The following is a 15,547-nucleotide window of genomic DNA, read 5'->3' as shown; positions in this document are numbered from 1 at the left end:
CTCCAAATTCTACCCGAGCCATGAGTGATTGGTTGTTGTTCTCGACGGGAGCCCGCCATTGGCGGGAAACCTGTTCGGTGTTGTCTGCCCACAGTAGGCTGGGATGGGCTCCAGCACCCCCGCCACCTTCACGAGGAACAGCCGTTCAGAAAAAGAATGAAAAGCCCGTCTTCCGCCAGCAACGACGGCCGATGACTTATCGGGATGTGATTTTGGCGGCAGAAGGCGCCATTAACCTTGCCGCCGAGTCCAGCGAATCTCTTCCCCAAATGAAGGAAACGCGGCGTTCGTCCTTGTCGTCCAAATGCGAGATTTGGAGTGGCGACGAGTGCGTCTTTGCCGAGAACCATCTGTTTGGAGCAGAAAAAGGCGGACGGGACGTCTGCCCCCGAAGGTTACGTCAATAGTTGTCGCGCGCGTTGCCAAATAACAACACCTTTGCGAGGGGACGCTCAAAGTCGATTTGCTTTTGCCGACCGCCACTTTGATGACCTTTCCTCGAGGCTTTGTGGAAAAACAAAAACTGCTTCAAACACACAACCTTCGTTGCATTCCCTTCCTTAACCGGCTGACGGGGGTGCTGGAGCCAACGGTGGGCAGTATTTTTTCAAGTGGAAACTATTTGGCTCCAACTTTTGGGGGCCTCGATTTGAACGACGTTCGACGGCCTTCGCGTTCAAAGTCGCGCGCTACCGACTCCAAATGGAGAAGTACGTCAAGGTCGGCGCCGAGACACGATCCGGGCGCCGTCCGTCCCCGCGGGATTAAATGGGATCGGCGCGCTGAAATATTAGCGCTCATAATTCATGTGAAAGAGAAGCGCCGTTGCCGGCGTTTCCGCCGTTACCGCCGTTTCGGCCGCCTAAGTGAAAAGGTTAACGCCGTGCGAGGCGGCGGATGATGCTAATGAGAGGTGATAAGTTCACTTCTACTCTTCAATTTCAAGGGTGGATGAGTCGGCGGCGCCGAGCGACCGGTCGCCGTCTAAGATGAGAGACATTAGGCGCCGCTTACACCGATGATGAAAAACCGCACCCGCGTCGCCGCCGCCACTCGCGCTCTTAACGTCGCCGGCCAATCGCGGGACGCATCGAGACTAACGAGCGATTGCTCAGACCTAATTTGCAGAGGCTCTTGTTGGAAACCAGCGGGGATTGAACCTTTGACCTCGGAATGGGGAAAAAAAAAATAAAAAAAACAAAGAACCCCAGAAAAGAAATGATTTAGAAAGATAGTTTTAAAAAAAATGTATAAAAAAACAACAAGCCCGAAAATAAATCAATTGGAAAAACGGTAAGTGATTTTTTTTTTAAGTGAATGCAATACTTTGCGTAAAATTGCAGACGCAAACATTTGTAAAAGTTTCCGGCCCACCCACCCAGCGAGATTGCCCATCGCAAAACGACGGAAAGCTTTTCCTTTACACGCCATCACTTATTTACATGAACGTTAGTTGGCTTTGATGCTGGCCGGGCCCGTAATTGCGCGCACCTTACTCATCATGTTTCCTTGATCAAATTTTAATCCGCGCGTGAATAATGAATGGCCGCTGCGCCGTGAACTCGGCGGCGGCGGCGGAATTTCGCGCTTTTCCCCAAAAACGAAAAACGTGGGAGTAGTTCTGCTTGGGAGAAGAAGAAAAAAAGAAGTTTCTTTCCGTGCGCTCGTGATGCAGACGGCAAACTAAAAAGGCCGCTAATGGAAGTGGCGGGAAAATTCGTGGCGCCGCCGACCGCGGCTCGGCTTTTTATTCCCGCCGTTCATTTACGGACGTCTTTTAGCCGAGAGTCTGCCTCATTAGTCGCTCTAAAAAGCCCAGGCCAGCCAAGGGCGCGCAAAGTGGAGGCCGGACGTCCGTCCGTTTGTCCGTTTGTGGAGAAAGCCCGGCAAACAAACAAGCGGCCAATTTGTGGAAATCTGACTTTGCGATTAAGGTAAAAGAGTTGGCGCGGTGAAGGCGAGAAATAAAATGAAAAACAATGCCACTATAATAAGTCAGGGTCAGGCAATATTGGAACTTTTTTCAAGACGGGGCCATAGATTAGTGGCGTGAGAGGATAAACGTTAGCATTTGCACCAATATTCAAATCAGAAAGGAACGCCATTAAAATGCTGCTATCAGAATAAATACATAAATAAAAAACTATATAACTAAAAGTCGTTTGATACATTTATCTATAGCGGTTTGTTCATCCGTACCCACAGATTACGTTGAGATTTTATTCATCTCTCCCCACAGGTGACTAAAATTCCTTCTTCAGCTGCCAATCAAAAATGTGTTTTATCTTGGACATTTTCTTCATGCGTACCCACCGAGATTACCAATCCAAAAAGATTTGTTCTACCCTGACTAAGTGGGAACCGGCTATCTGAAGTCTTTGTTTTTTGTTTGATTTAATTCAATCATTTTGTGGACCGCCCGCGTATCCTCCCGAGGGTCGCGGGGGTTGCCGGAGCCTATCCCAGCTGACTTTGGGACATTTCAAATTGGCCTCACCCCGTCAAACGTCCGGGGAGTGCGTCATCCTATCGCCTATTTTGCAGCCGGGTAGGCGGGGCTATCTCTCCCGCCGCCGTCCAATCGGCATCGGCGTCGAGCGGGGTCTGCGGGACGGCGCACGGCGCCGAGCGGCAGTCGGCGTCGTCCTGCGGCACGTAGAGGACCGGCGTCTGACATCTTCCCCCCCCTCCCGCCCATCCGCGCGACTTCCTCCCCCTCCTCCCATGCGAGCGAACCATCCGGATAAGTGAGCCTCCCCCCCAGGCCCACCCCTCAGGGCTCTCCCCCCCCCTTGACGTGAAGACTCGAGCATCGGCGGCGGCGGCGACCATGATGCTCCGGCGGCACCTGCTCTTCCTCCTCTCCGGCTTGGGCATCTTTGGAGGTGAGTGATTGATGCTGCGACACCGGGGCGTGGCCTTAGCACCCTCTCCTCCCTATACACACACACACACACCCCGGGGTGCTCCCCATGGTGGTCTGGCGTGAAACACCGCAGCGGCAAGTTTGCGGCTTGTTTTCTGTTTTGTTGTGGCTGCTTGCTTCCCTGCTGCAGTCACCTCCAGCCTGTCTTCTTCTACCTGCTGTGTCTGTGTGTGTGTTGTTGTTTTTTTGGGAGCAAGTTGGCGCATTCAGGAACGTGTGAAGCCATTTACAAAAAGTGTCCTCCTCCCAAAGCCACCCTACATAAATCCACCTTCTAGTCTATGTCACACACACTCACACACATACACACACACGCACTCGCAGCCGCCGCCCCTCCACGCGCACATGCACGTACATGCGCATCTGAGTGAATGAATGAAGTGACTTTCTGGGAAATTTGGGGCCACTTCTGGGTCACTTGCGGTTGGTTTTAGGTTACTGAACTGGAAAGTGACTCCCTTCCAACCGATAGCCAGTGACAACACGTAAATGCCTCCAAAGTCGTTCGCCGCCGACCTCCCGCTTCATGACGGATTGGCCGTCTACTAGGGATAAATGCGTTTGATTCGTATTCTTTGGGTTCTTAGGAGCCGCAATTGGACGGCCGTTGTCGTCAGCGGTGTGTTCGAATGAATTTGGAGCTGGACTCCCAGGGCATTTCTTTCCGTACGAAACGACCTCGGCGAAAAACGAGCTTGGCGGATTCATTTACGAGTGGAGTGGAGTGGGGTGGGGGGGTCGGGGTGAATTTCTGCCCTGACTTGTCATTTTCATGTCTGCGGTGAGGAGATATCGCGTTAGCCTCACATGTAAACAAAGCCGGAATCAATAAGATGAGCCGCAGCACCACGTAAATCGTAAAGGCTTCCAACGGCACAAAATGGACGACGGGCGGGCGGGGTGAATTTTCATCTTTGACTTTTTGTGTTCATTTTGACCCACCTTAGAAAAATTGCCGCCAGCAAAATGGGACAATTGTGAGCATCCCAGGTTGATTTTGGCTGACTTCCTGTGCATTTTGGGGCATTCCGGCATCATTTCCTACAAATTTGAGATCACGATGGGGAATTTCTGGGTCTGTTGCTGCTCACCGGTCACTTCCTGTTGGTTTGGGGGAATTTCCGGGTCATTTCCCGTGAGTTTCTGGCATTTGCGGGTCACTTTCTGTTCATTTTGTGAACGTTGGAGCTCCCATCCATTTGAACTGTGACGGCGGGCCACCGTCAATTTGATCGATGAATGAATGAGAGCGTGAAATGGATTTTGCAAAGCTTCAGCTTGCTTCTTCGCGGAGGCCCGGCGACCGCCCGGGCTCCGGGGCGGTCGCCATCTGTCGTCACGGCGTTTGACATTCCCTCCTGCGAGAGAGACATCTGCAACCGCAAATGAACTTTGGCTGCCAAGTTAGGAGGGGGGCGGGGGGCTCGGCGGGGGGGTGATAGGTGGAAGCGCTATTAGACCAGCCATCGCGGGGAGTTGGATCATCTCTAGGAATCCATCAAAGCCGCTATGGTCATGGTGTCGAGGAATTGAGGATTTTCATTCATCCCAGCCCACACGCTTGCCAGGGCTCGCCCCGGTACGCTTTTAAAATGGCGTCCCCAACTTTGATGGACGGGAGACGGCGGCGGGGCACGGTTGGCGGGCCGGCGAGCGTGGGCCGGGCTCCTCCCCCGGCCCCTCCCCTGGCCGACCCCTGTCACTTTGATGGAGGGGACGCATCGGGAGAGATAATGGAAAGTTGCTATCGGAATAAAAGGCGGCGCGGCCGCTCGTTCGTCAACATCGATTAGCGTACAAAGACAAAATAAACAAGGACGAGAAAAGCCGGCGTCGGGAGAGCGACGGGAGACGGCCAATCCCGTTTCTTTGCCGCGCGCAAATCCATCAAAGCGTCGCACACCGGCCTCGTTCGCTCCCGTAACGCGTTTTGGCTGCCGATACGTTACCGATTTTGCCTACTTTCAATTGGTCTTAGAATTCCCGGTCCGCCGTTGACGGTGCTAGACGTCCGATCCTTTTGAAGGTGGGCGCGAATGAGCGAGCGGGCGAGCGGAGGTGTTAAGAGCTTGGCTCCCCAAGGCCCATTTTTATGGCGCCGCCATTAATGAAATGGATTTGGTCCAGGCACTTTAGGCGCCCAGGTCACAGCGGCGCCACGTCCATTAGCGGAGGAAGGCATTTTTTCAAAAAGAAAATGTTGACATTTGAAAAGCAAGAAATGGACCACTCTTATGCTTTTACTTCACTTGTCCGAATTGGATTGATTGGCCGTGGCTGAGCCTCAAAATGGAGGCCATAAAGCAAAAAAAGAAGTTGGCTCTTGGCTAGAATAGCGCAGTACGACGACGGAGGGCCGTCTCGCCGGCGGGCGCTCCTCCCTTTTAGTTTCACGACTGCGGCCAGCGGCTAGCCTTTTTTTTTGCAAGAAATTGAAGCTGAAACTGATAATACGCCTGACATTACTTCCATCCCGCTCAGCCCCGTATATGTTGTGTAGGAAATTGGAACAACGCAAACAGCGCCGATGTAAGCCCGTCGCCGATTGGACACATACGTCGTCTATTTTCTTGTTTTATTCGGAAAGTGCTGCCCGAGTCTACTTTTTGACACGAGCTAATAGTATAGCGCTTTTAGACGGCTAGCGTGAGGGGATTAGCTCTCGGCTTTAGCAAGGAAACGCGCCCACGGTCGATCCGTTCGGCGTTTTCCCGCAAAGTTTTGGTCTCTCCGTGAGGGCCGGATTGGTCCCATCCGTTGTCTTTCTCCTCCTCCCAGTCTGGACCGTCCCTGAATAACAATTGGGAGGCCATCCATTATTTATTTCCCGCCCGCTTTCAAGGCGTCCGTCATCTTCTTCCACTATTGGCCGCTCCGAATGTGGTCTAAATGGCGGCAGAGGTGGCCTTGCTCTTTATTGTTTTTGACACAAAATGACGGCCTAGCCGTCATTTTTTTGTCTTTCTGTGACAGAAAAAGACTAATTAGAGCGCGAGGTGAGGACGCGACCTCCAGAAAGGCGCAATTGAGGTCACTTTGTGCCTCCAGACACAGGAAATTGTACTTTCTTTCCTATTTGACCCTTTTGTACGTTCTTCATATAGCAAGCAGCGAGCGCGCACCTGGGAAACGTCCTTGAGTGGAAACGGAGCAAATGAAAACAGGCGGGATCAGCCTTAAAACGTTCTTCCGTCATCAAGCGTGCTTTTTATGCTGCTTTGCGCCGTCAAAATCTTTCTCCCTAGGGCTATCGTTTTATCCGTATTCCGCTTTTTGATGACCGATGAGCTACTGGCAAATGCCACCTTTCCTTTGCGCTGTCAAAATCTTCATTTGCGCTTGATTTATGCCCCTTTTGTCCTCTAAAAACGTGACTTTCCTGTTGTACGTCGTCGTTTTCTGTTTGCGCTACTTCCGATGACATCTCTTAGCCCCTCCCCCCATCTGCTGCCAAATAGACTCTGATCGCTAACGTCTGTTTTTGCGGTAAAAATGTCCATGCGCCTGGTGACAAGAGCAGGCGTCATTGGGAAAGTGCGGCCATTTCCCGACATCTGGATTTCAGGGATCGTTTGTTTTATGGACCAACATGGATTCGCTTCTGTTGATTCGGGAAGTCACGTTTGAAGCGTATGTTTGAAGGTTAAAGCCTCGCTCGCTAACTCGGCGAAAGCCAAAGACGTACCGATGGACAGCGGAACTCCGATTGGACGCCGAGAATGGTCGAGGACGTGGAAATTCAGGCGTGAAGTTATCGGGCCGCGAAGAAGAAGAAGAAGAACGCCGAGCTCCTCCGCCATAAATGCTGATGAGCTAGCCGCGCGGAGGAAATCTCATCGGCCGAGTCGGCGCTAAATAACCGCCATTCTGCTTTTCTTGGCGCTCGCTAAAGGGTCCGCATTTGGACTCCATTAACAAAAACCTGGTCACGGCCGTAAAAAATGACTTTGGCGTCACCTCGGCGGAGGAAAAGTCAAGAGATAAAGCTAGAAAGTCAAATCAATGATTAAAGAAGTCGTTAAGAGCCGAGACGGGGGAGGGGGGCGGGGCCACTGGAGAGGAATGGGTCAAGTGCAAAATGGCGGCCTTTGCCCTCTTTCATCCACCTTGAAAGCAAGTTGTTATTCGGGACGTCCGCCACTTTGACCACGGGCCACCCCAATAACATTGGAGCGGCGGGACAGGTGGGGGGACGGCCTTAACGAGGTCCGCCCCCATCTGTTTCCCTCGCCGTCTCGGACGGATCTCTCCGCGAAAGACGGATTATTTGTTTTCCGGTGGATTTCTTTGGGGTGGATCCACAACCCAACAATACCCCCCCCGCCCCCTCGACCGTCTCCGTGGAAACGGCGCACCTGTATTAGCGGCGGGCCTCAGAAAAGCTGACGCGCCGTTTGCGTTTGCGGAGGAGGCCGCTTTCCTTTCATCTGCTGAGCCGACACGGACGGCGGCGGCTCTTGGGAGACCCCGCCTCTCCCGTTAAGTGCGGCTATTTTCTTTTTTTCCGAGACGTCGGCAACTTTTGTTCGGCCGAGAGACGTTCGGGCCGAACGGATCGAGGCGCCCACTTCCCATCAGCAACAAAAGTGCTACGCTAGCTAGCTAGCTAGTGCCCAAAAAGCGCAAAGACGTGGAATGCTTTTAAAAGCCGTAGGACAATCTGATGATTTGGAGCATTGGAGCCCAGTCACTTCCGGTTCATTTTCCAACACGTCCCGGGCACTTCCTGTTGATTGATTTTGGGGTCACCGTCTGTCTTTTCTTTTTTCATTTGGCGCAAAGGAGCTCCTTTTTCCGATTGGCCGTGTGCTGTAGAAATGACTGACGATGATCAGTGTGTCGTTGCTATCTAACCTGCTGTTCTTTTTTTTTGGCTTTGCTGCGGCCCCCGTCCTAAACCCCCCCAAACCCCCCTCTTCACGCTATCAGTGGAAGGGACAAAAAGCAAACCCAGAGGTGAGTTATGGCCTCCATTTCCTTCCTTCCTTCCTTCTTCCTCCGTGATTTATGTGGCACACCCACAGCTAGCCATAAAGCGCACGTGGCGCTCTTCCTCCAGAGGGGGGCGTTAACATACGGCATCCCCCCCCGGCGGGGCAAACGCTTTTGCCATCCTTCTGCCGACGCTCCAGGTACGGCACGTAATGATGCGCAGCGAGAACAGGAGCGAGGGGATGCAAGGACGGGCGGGGAACACAAAGCGCGGGAACATATCATCGACGCGGTCGCCATGCCCGTTTTGAGTCATTTTCGATGGTCACCAGGTGAAAAATGAGTCATCGGAAGTCATATTGAGTCACATATTATATGAAATGCCACGGCCAGGGCATTACAGATGTAGCATTGTTTTTATCATCAAATTTTTAAACCCAAACCAAAAAAAAACCTTTCTCTTACTTGCACGTTTTTGTTACTGTTGCATTCAACAAAACAACAAAATATTGAGTAATATCTCATATGAGAGGCAATAAGAAGCCATTAACTCCTTTTAAAAAAACAACTTTCAGTAAGTTTCATTTTTAGTTATGGTGGCATTCAACAAAGCCATCGCGCCTCACTCCGGCTGGCCGGACAGGTCATTTAGCCATTAGCTCTGGCGCGCTAATGGGTCAGAGTTGGACTTTATGCTCATTAGCCGGCGTACTTAAAGAATTCAATCTTTCCAACGGAGGAGCCAAATCGCTCGGCGGGCGCCCAATCTTTATCGCCGTTAACGGCGTTTCCGTCAGCGTGAGCGATGACGGCCGCTGACCCATCTGACCTTTCCCTCCTCCTTTGAGTTCTTCCTCTTTGGCTTGTCGCTCGCTCAAGGTGACGTCATCTTGTTGCCTCGGAGGACACAAGGGTTAGGGTTAGGGTTACCACCAAATCCAAACTAAATGTATTTTCTTAAAAATGGAATCATCCAAAAAGTCTGAACGCAGCCATAGCATAGGCTCCCCCCCAAAAAGTTTTCGAGGCGTGCAGCCAATGGAAATCACGGTCAGAAATGTTGTTGTTGTTGACCCAAAAAGTAAAGATTTGCGTCCTTGCTCCCGTGGCGCGCACACACCCGCGGGAACGTGGGAATTAATCACCGCCGGTGCCGCGTCTCCACCAAATTGTAATTAATTGGCCGAGGCTAAACGGCCAGGCCGTGCAAATATTACCTTTAATTAAAAAGGGCCTTTTCTGGAGCAAAAATGGCAGGTGATTTTTAGGGCATTTGGCCATTTTGGGGTCCCTTTCCATCACATCTGGGCACCCGGGAGTCATTTTGGGGCTCATACATTTCCAAGATATCAGAGGAATCCCCAAAATCCAGCGGCACGTCAAAATACGCCAAGGCACGGCAGGGCCAAGCACATCCCTACCGACGACGGCATTTTCCTTCCAGCTCCTCGTCTTCCCGCTTATTTGCGCGTGGGCTGTCACGGGAGCCGTCGAGGCGAGACAGCCTTTGGTTCCGCCGCCGCGCATTCTTGACACGATTTAGCCCGGGGCGCCGATATGAACGACGTCTCGGGGGTGGGGGGGGCGACGGATCGTCTCTGGCCAAATCTATTCATCGCGGTGACCTTGGCGCCTTTTTACACTTGCGCTTTCTGGCGCCGACGTACGGGTAAAGCCTTGACAAATCAAATAGCGTGACGTCCTTTAGGAAGGAAAAAGAATGGGATCATTTGATTGGAAATGGTGTTGCGGCTAATGTGGATACCTAGATGGCCAGCCTGAGGCCATCTTGGTAGAGGCGATGAGACTTTTTTTAAGGCTTCTCTCATGAAGCATGTTTGTCAAAGGCAGACGTCCAATCCGTTCAAAGTGAGAAATGGATTGGACGTCTACAGCTGTCAATTATTAGGATGTTGTCAATGTAATCCACCATTGGAATTATTAGAAGGGAATCGTGAAAGTCGGCCGTTTTTGTGATCGAAAACAGCGGTCAAACGTGGAGGCCCCGCCTAGGCGCTGAAACGGCACCCCGGCGGCTATATGCAGCCACCGGGGAACGTCGGGACAATGGGGGTCAAGGAAGGTGCCGGGGGGAGGTCTCGGCGCTAATGAGGCCGGCGTACCGGCTAGGTCTGGACGTCGCCTGCGGGCGCCATTAGCACTCCCTCCGTTGCGTTGCTCCGACCACAACGTCCTTCCGGCTCCCCGTCCCCCTTCGGGGTGCCGCGGCGGACCAGCGGTTAGGACGTCCGCTTGGCTGTTCTGATGTGGAGGGTGGCGAGTTCAAGTTCAAGCTTTTTTCGCTCCCGAAACAGGCAGGCTAGGCCGGTCGAATGCTCAAAATCAAGGCTCGATTAATTTCCCCAAAGCTCAGCAGCGGTTACGTACCCTACAGGCTAATAAAAAAAGTTGAGAACGCTCGTTCCGTCTTAAGGTGCTGTCATTGAATTTTTCAGGCTAAAAATAAAGCAGCCCGGTCTACAAAATAGAGCGTGCAGGTCGTAGGACCCAAAAAGTTTGACGGCGTACATGGTATTGGAAAGGAGACGGCTTACGGAAGGCCGAGCGAGCGCACGAACGCTAGCGACATAGAGCGAAAGTCCCGGGCCTGACCACGCCTTCATGTGCGCTCTGGCTCCCCCTACAGGTGCCCATGGTCAGTTCCCCATAACTCAGAACGTGACGGCGTTGGAGGGCTCGGCCGCCAACATGACCTGCCGGGTGGAGTTCAACGACAACACCTCTCTCCAGTGGTCCAACCCGGCACAGCAGACGCTCTTTTTCGGCGACAAGAAAGGTAAGAAAGCGCGTGCGCAAGAGAGAGCCACAGCACATTTTCCCCAATTCATCCAACAAGAGTGACATGACTTCCTGCTTTTTAAACTTTGCACCAAAGATGGCCACAGATTGACTTTGACCCCCCCAAAAAAATCAAAAACAGATCTAAGCCTGCCGTGAAATGGGCACATTTAAATGGGATATATTTTGAAATGGGAATAAACGGGGGAAATCTATGTGTAAATGTTTCATCAAAAAATCATAATCATTTGAAAAAAAAGAAAAACAAACCCAGTAGGCAGCGGATGCAGCGATAAGACATTGGCTTTTTGTTGCCTTTTAAAAAGGAAAAAGACAACATTCAAATTTACCCCGAAGCAAAGGATTCCAGATAAGGTGGTCTGCTTTTTTGTGTGTGATCTGAAATCAAGAGGTGGAGATTTAGAAGTTGGAAACAAAGCACCCTCGCACCCGCTGTGGACGGCCCACAGGGGAATACTTTGCCCACTCCTGTCCCAGAATCAACAATTAATGATCCAAAATGGACCTGAAATGGCCCCTGGAAGTGTACAGGAAGTGAGGCAAAATCAGCTGGAAACTACAAGTGGGTGGTCCAAAATTCAGCAGGAAGTGACAAGAACAGGGCTGGGCAAAGTGGGCAAAGTGGGCGGTCCTCAAGGCCTGTGCTGGTGCTGCTGGTGCCGCTTTTTGGTGCAAGCGCTCCAAGAAAGACAGTTGAAGCGCAGCGGGGGTTGGCCGCCTGCTGAAACGACCAGCACCTGACTCCAATCCACTGATTGCACTTGTAGGACACTAGTATTGTGGAAAGCTTTTCTCTTTAGAGGTTGAAACCAAACCACTCACTTTTGCTCCTTTTTTTTTTAGTTTGCCCAGCCCTGTTAAATAAATGCCTAGTCTTATGGGATGCTTTGTCTTCCTTCATATGTCCAATGCTTCATTTTGTTTGAGGCGCTCACTTGTACTTTGATGGCCCATGTTTGAAATAGGTCCAAAAAAAGTCTTGAACTGGCTTTTGACAGTTTATACCTGGCAGGGAGGCAGGGGTGGCTTTGCAAAGCCATCCGGCACATACATAGCTGACAAAGTTGAATCGACGGACGGGGGTTGGGCAAGAGAAGCACCTGATGGCAATCCACTGATTGCACATGTAGGACACTAGTATTGTGGAAAGCTTTCCTCTTTGGAGGTTGAAACCTGACTTACCTGTCAACCTCTGCCGATAACTGCCCTTATAAATGATTATGATTCCCCTTTCAAAACCCCCCAAAACCTTACAAACAGTAAGGTTTTTTGGGGGTTTGTAAGGGGAATCATAATCATTTATAAGGGCAGTTATCGGCAGAGGTTGACAGGTATGAAACCAAAGCACCCCCACCCGCACCCAGTGCAGACAGCCCTTTTGTCAAATAGTTAGGCCACGTGTCAAATACCCCCGTCACCTCTGTCCCAGAATTAATAGTAAATGATCAAAGAAGCAGACACAAGCTCTTTTTTTAAAAGAATTGTGTGCTTTATTTTTGTTTGTTTGTTGGGGGGGGGCAGCCCTACGGGACAACCGCATCGAGCTACTGCGAGCGTCGCGCCAGGAGCTGAGCATCCGCATCAACGACGTGGGCCTGTCCGACGAGGGCCAGTACACCTGCTCGCTCTTCACCATGCCCGTCAGGACCACCAAGGCCTTCCTGGCCGTCCTGGGGGTGCCGCGCCGGCCCGTCATCACCGGCCCGGCCGCGCCGGCCCTGGAGGGCCAGGCGGTGGCCCTGGCCTGCGCCTCGGCGGGGGGCAAGCCGGCCGCCCGCATACGCTGGTTCCGTAACGGCCAGGAGGTCCAAGGTGGGCCAGCTATTTCTCATCTCGCTGGTTTCAAAAGCTAGCTCCCGGGTCGGCGTCGTCGTCACAAAGTCCCCTTTCTGCGTCCCCCTCAAGGTACCACCGAGGTCAGCCCCTCGGGAAAATCGTGGACGGCGAGGAGCAGCCTGCGCCTGCGGGTGGACCGCGGCGACGACGGCGCCGCCTACACCTGCCTGGCGGAACACGTGTCGCTGGCCGAGCCGTACGCCACCACCGAAGTCCTGGAGGTCCACTGTGAGTCCGCTCCGGCCGAGGGAGGGGTGGCCGGACGAAAAGGGGGCGGAGCCACTGACAGCTGGCCTTCGCAGATGCGCCCAACGTCAAGATCGTCCCTTTGGCCGGCGTCCCGCAGGAGGGCCACTACTTCAAACTGGAGTGCGTCTCCAGGGGGAACCCCGTGTGAGTTGGCCTCCAAGCGGCGGGCGGTGGGCGGCGGGCGTTCTCGGCCACAGCGCTCAATGCCTTTTTCGTGTTTCCGGCAGACCCGAGCCGGTGGTGTGGAGCAAGGACGGCGGCGAGCTCCCCGACGCCGAGCGGCTGATCGTGGAGGGCCGCGAGCTGACCTTCACCGCGCTCAACAAGACGGACAACGGCACCTACCGCTGCGAGGCCAGCAACCACCTGGGCGCCGGCGTCGCCGACTACCCGCTCTTCGTATACGGTCGGCCCAAATTCACACGTCTTTCGTACCGCGCGCGTCCCCGTGCCGCTTCCCGGGGCCGATCCCAGCGGACGGAAAGCCAACATAATCGGGAGGAGAGGCAAATGAGTTTAAAGGAATAAAATATACAAGCGAGTGACGACGGCCAAATAAAGACCGAACGGAGCCGGCAACAAGGCGACGGCGGAGACAGAAATAGGACAAATAAATGGCCTAGTGGCGCGCTCGACGCAATTGGAGCTCCCGCTTGCGAGAGAGCGCCGCTTTTGCGCGGGTGAGAGAGAAGCCAACGGAGCGTTGGAGTCATTGTTTGATTTTCCTCCTAGCGCGCCTTCCCCGCAGAGTTTGCTCGCCGTCGTGGCGTCCCGGTGATGGATGAGCTAACAAAGCTGGAAAATTGCCTTATTTGCGGCCCGGCGCGCTGGCCGTAAAAGACGCCCACCACTGCCGTATTGCCGTACTGCCGTATAAAAAAAGAACAAAAACAAAACCACGACTGCCGTTTTAACAACGGTCGCTGTTAGCGACGTTGGTCGGATCGCGTAGCAGCTCATTTAGTCACTTTAGCTAGACGGCGTCCGCCGTTTGACCCGTGTTATATTCCGACGACCCCTGACGTATTTTGTCACGGCACGAGCCCCACATCACTACTTTTGAAATGTGGCTTTGTTTGTTTGCACGTGGGTTCAGACCCCAACGCCGTGGGGCAGCAGGGGCCGGACCACGCTCTGATCGGCGGCGTGGTGGCCGTGGTGGTCTTTGTCACCTTGTGTTTGATCATCCTTCTGGGACGCTACCTGGCCAGACATAAAGGTGAGACGGCCAATCACGGCCGTAGACGTCTTTTTTGTTGGTTTGTTTTAAAACCAGCGAGATTACAGGCACCAACGTGGAACCTTAGCGGCCTTTTCCGTTGTTTTGCGGGCAGGCGCGTACCTGACGCACGAGGCCAAGGGGTCCGAGGACGCCCCGGACGCCGACACGGCCATCATCAACGCGGAGGGCAACCACATGCACGCCGAGGAGAAGAAGGAATACTTTATTTGACTTTTGCTTTTCTACTTTGGGACAACACGAGTGTCATTTCTAGCGGCCTCCAGGCTTCTTCTTCTTCTTCTTCTTCTTCTTCTTCTCGACTCACATCACCCTTCAAGTCCAAGGGCCTTCCATCTTTGTTTTTCAGCATCTTCTGCAGAAGTCCAGTTGGAGGTTTTTTTTTAAATATTTTTTCTCGGCGCCATCCCACCCTCAAAATATAAAAGCACAATCCTGGAACGAAGAACGGCCATTCCGTTATTGTTCTCATTTCCCCGAGGCGGCAATTTCTTTGTAAAGCACAAATTGGCGAGAGGAAGTGACCTTTTATTCCCCTAAAAGACTACGACGTGACTCTTTCACCCCCCAAAAAGTATTTGGGTTCCTTTTTAGCGTGCTCCTCATGCTCTAGCGAAAAAAAGACATATTTATGATCATAGATGACATATTATAATCTAACGGCGGTATAATCCAGATATTCTAGCTGTTCTGATCCATGTCCTTGTCTCACACCATCCATCCACTCTTTTGTTGAATTTGTTTTCGTGTCAAGATGGACAAAAGGATCACCGTTATGGCCTTTGAGTTTGCTGCAAACGCGTTGGCGAATCAAACGTCACGTCGACAAACACAAAAAAAGGCTCCCCCTTCTTCTTCATGCTATCGAGAACTCATTTTGTAAAAAAAAAAAAGCCAGAAAAAAGCACCCCCCAAAAAACAACTTTGAAATTTGCACCAAGTCATTTGCTTTTTAAGGGGCTACAAGTGTGAGAGTGTGAGATTTTTGTTCTCCGCTTACTATGATCCAAAATTCCTTTTCTTAACGCTGCCGCTGTAAATCAAAGAAAACAAAAAAAGACAAAGTCTGGATTAAAATATGGATTTCAAGTGAACTTGCTTTGCGTGCTTTTGACGGACGACCGCTAGCCGCCAAGCTTGTCGGCGTCTTCCTCCGAAAGGCGGGAATCGGATGCGATGCAAGCGACGCTGCCGCCTACGGGTGGACCATGGACAGTTTTTTTTTTTCTCAATGGTTGACTACAAATCAAAAATCATAGAAAACCAAGCTCAAAAAGCTATTTTGGCTTTTAGCGTGGAGGACGGATGGCGGCCATTAGCCAGCGGCGTTGACCTTGAGCTAATATTTTGCTTTCCGGCTGAGAAACGTTATCGCCGCCGCCGCCGCCGGTCGAACAAACAAAGGCCAGCCGGGGCGCTTCGTTATTGAAGCCCCAAAAGGAAGATAACGGCTAAGGTTTAAGAGCTAATTGGATATGCATCGGGGGTAGTAAACATTCTCCTCGCTCCACACGCGCTTCGGGGGGGAAAAAAGCCCAGTGTCC

The 15,547-nt window shown here is 52.3% G+C and overlaps 1 protein-coding gene across 2 annotated transcripts; it reads left to right on the top strand.

The window, feature by feature from the left end:
* The first annotated feature begins 2,626 nt into the window (after positions 1–2,626).
* On the top strand, positions 2,627–15,097 carry LOC144083784 (cell adhesion molecule 2-like). 2 transcript variants are annotated; one of them, XM_077611865.1, is made up of 9 exons: positions 2,627–2,885; positions 7,856–7,882; positions 10,506–10,655; positions 12,200–12,490; positions 12,584–12,742; positions 12,817–12,907; positions 12,991–13,169; positions 13,860–13,982; positions 14,098–15,097. In XM_077611865.1, the coding sequence occupies exons 1-9, from the start codon at positions 2,831–2,833 to the stop codon at positions 14,214–14,216; spliced, it is 1,194 nt and encodes a 397-aa protein (XP_077467991.1). In that variant the 5' UTR covers positions 2,627–2,830; the 3' UTR covers positions 14,217–15,097. The 2 variants fall into 2 exon arrangements, with proteins under 2 accessions (XP_077467991.1, XP_077467992.1); XM_077611866.1 differs by lacking the exon at positions 7,856–7,882.
* Positions 15,098–15,547: the final 450 nt, after the last annotated feature.

This window comes from Stigmatopora argus, chromosome 10 (assembly GCF_051989625.1).
Source record: "Stigmatopora argus isolate UIUO_Sarg chromosome 10, RoL_Sarg_1.0, whole genome shotgun sequence".
Taxonomy (NCBI): Eukaryota; Metazoa; Chordata; class Actinopteri; order Syngnathiformes; family Syngnathidae; genus Stigmatopora; species Stigmatopora argus.
The sequence above is the reverse complement of the archived record's forward strand: the minus strand, read 5'-3'. Positions and strand labels throughout refer to the sequence as shown.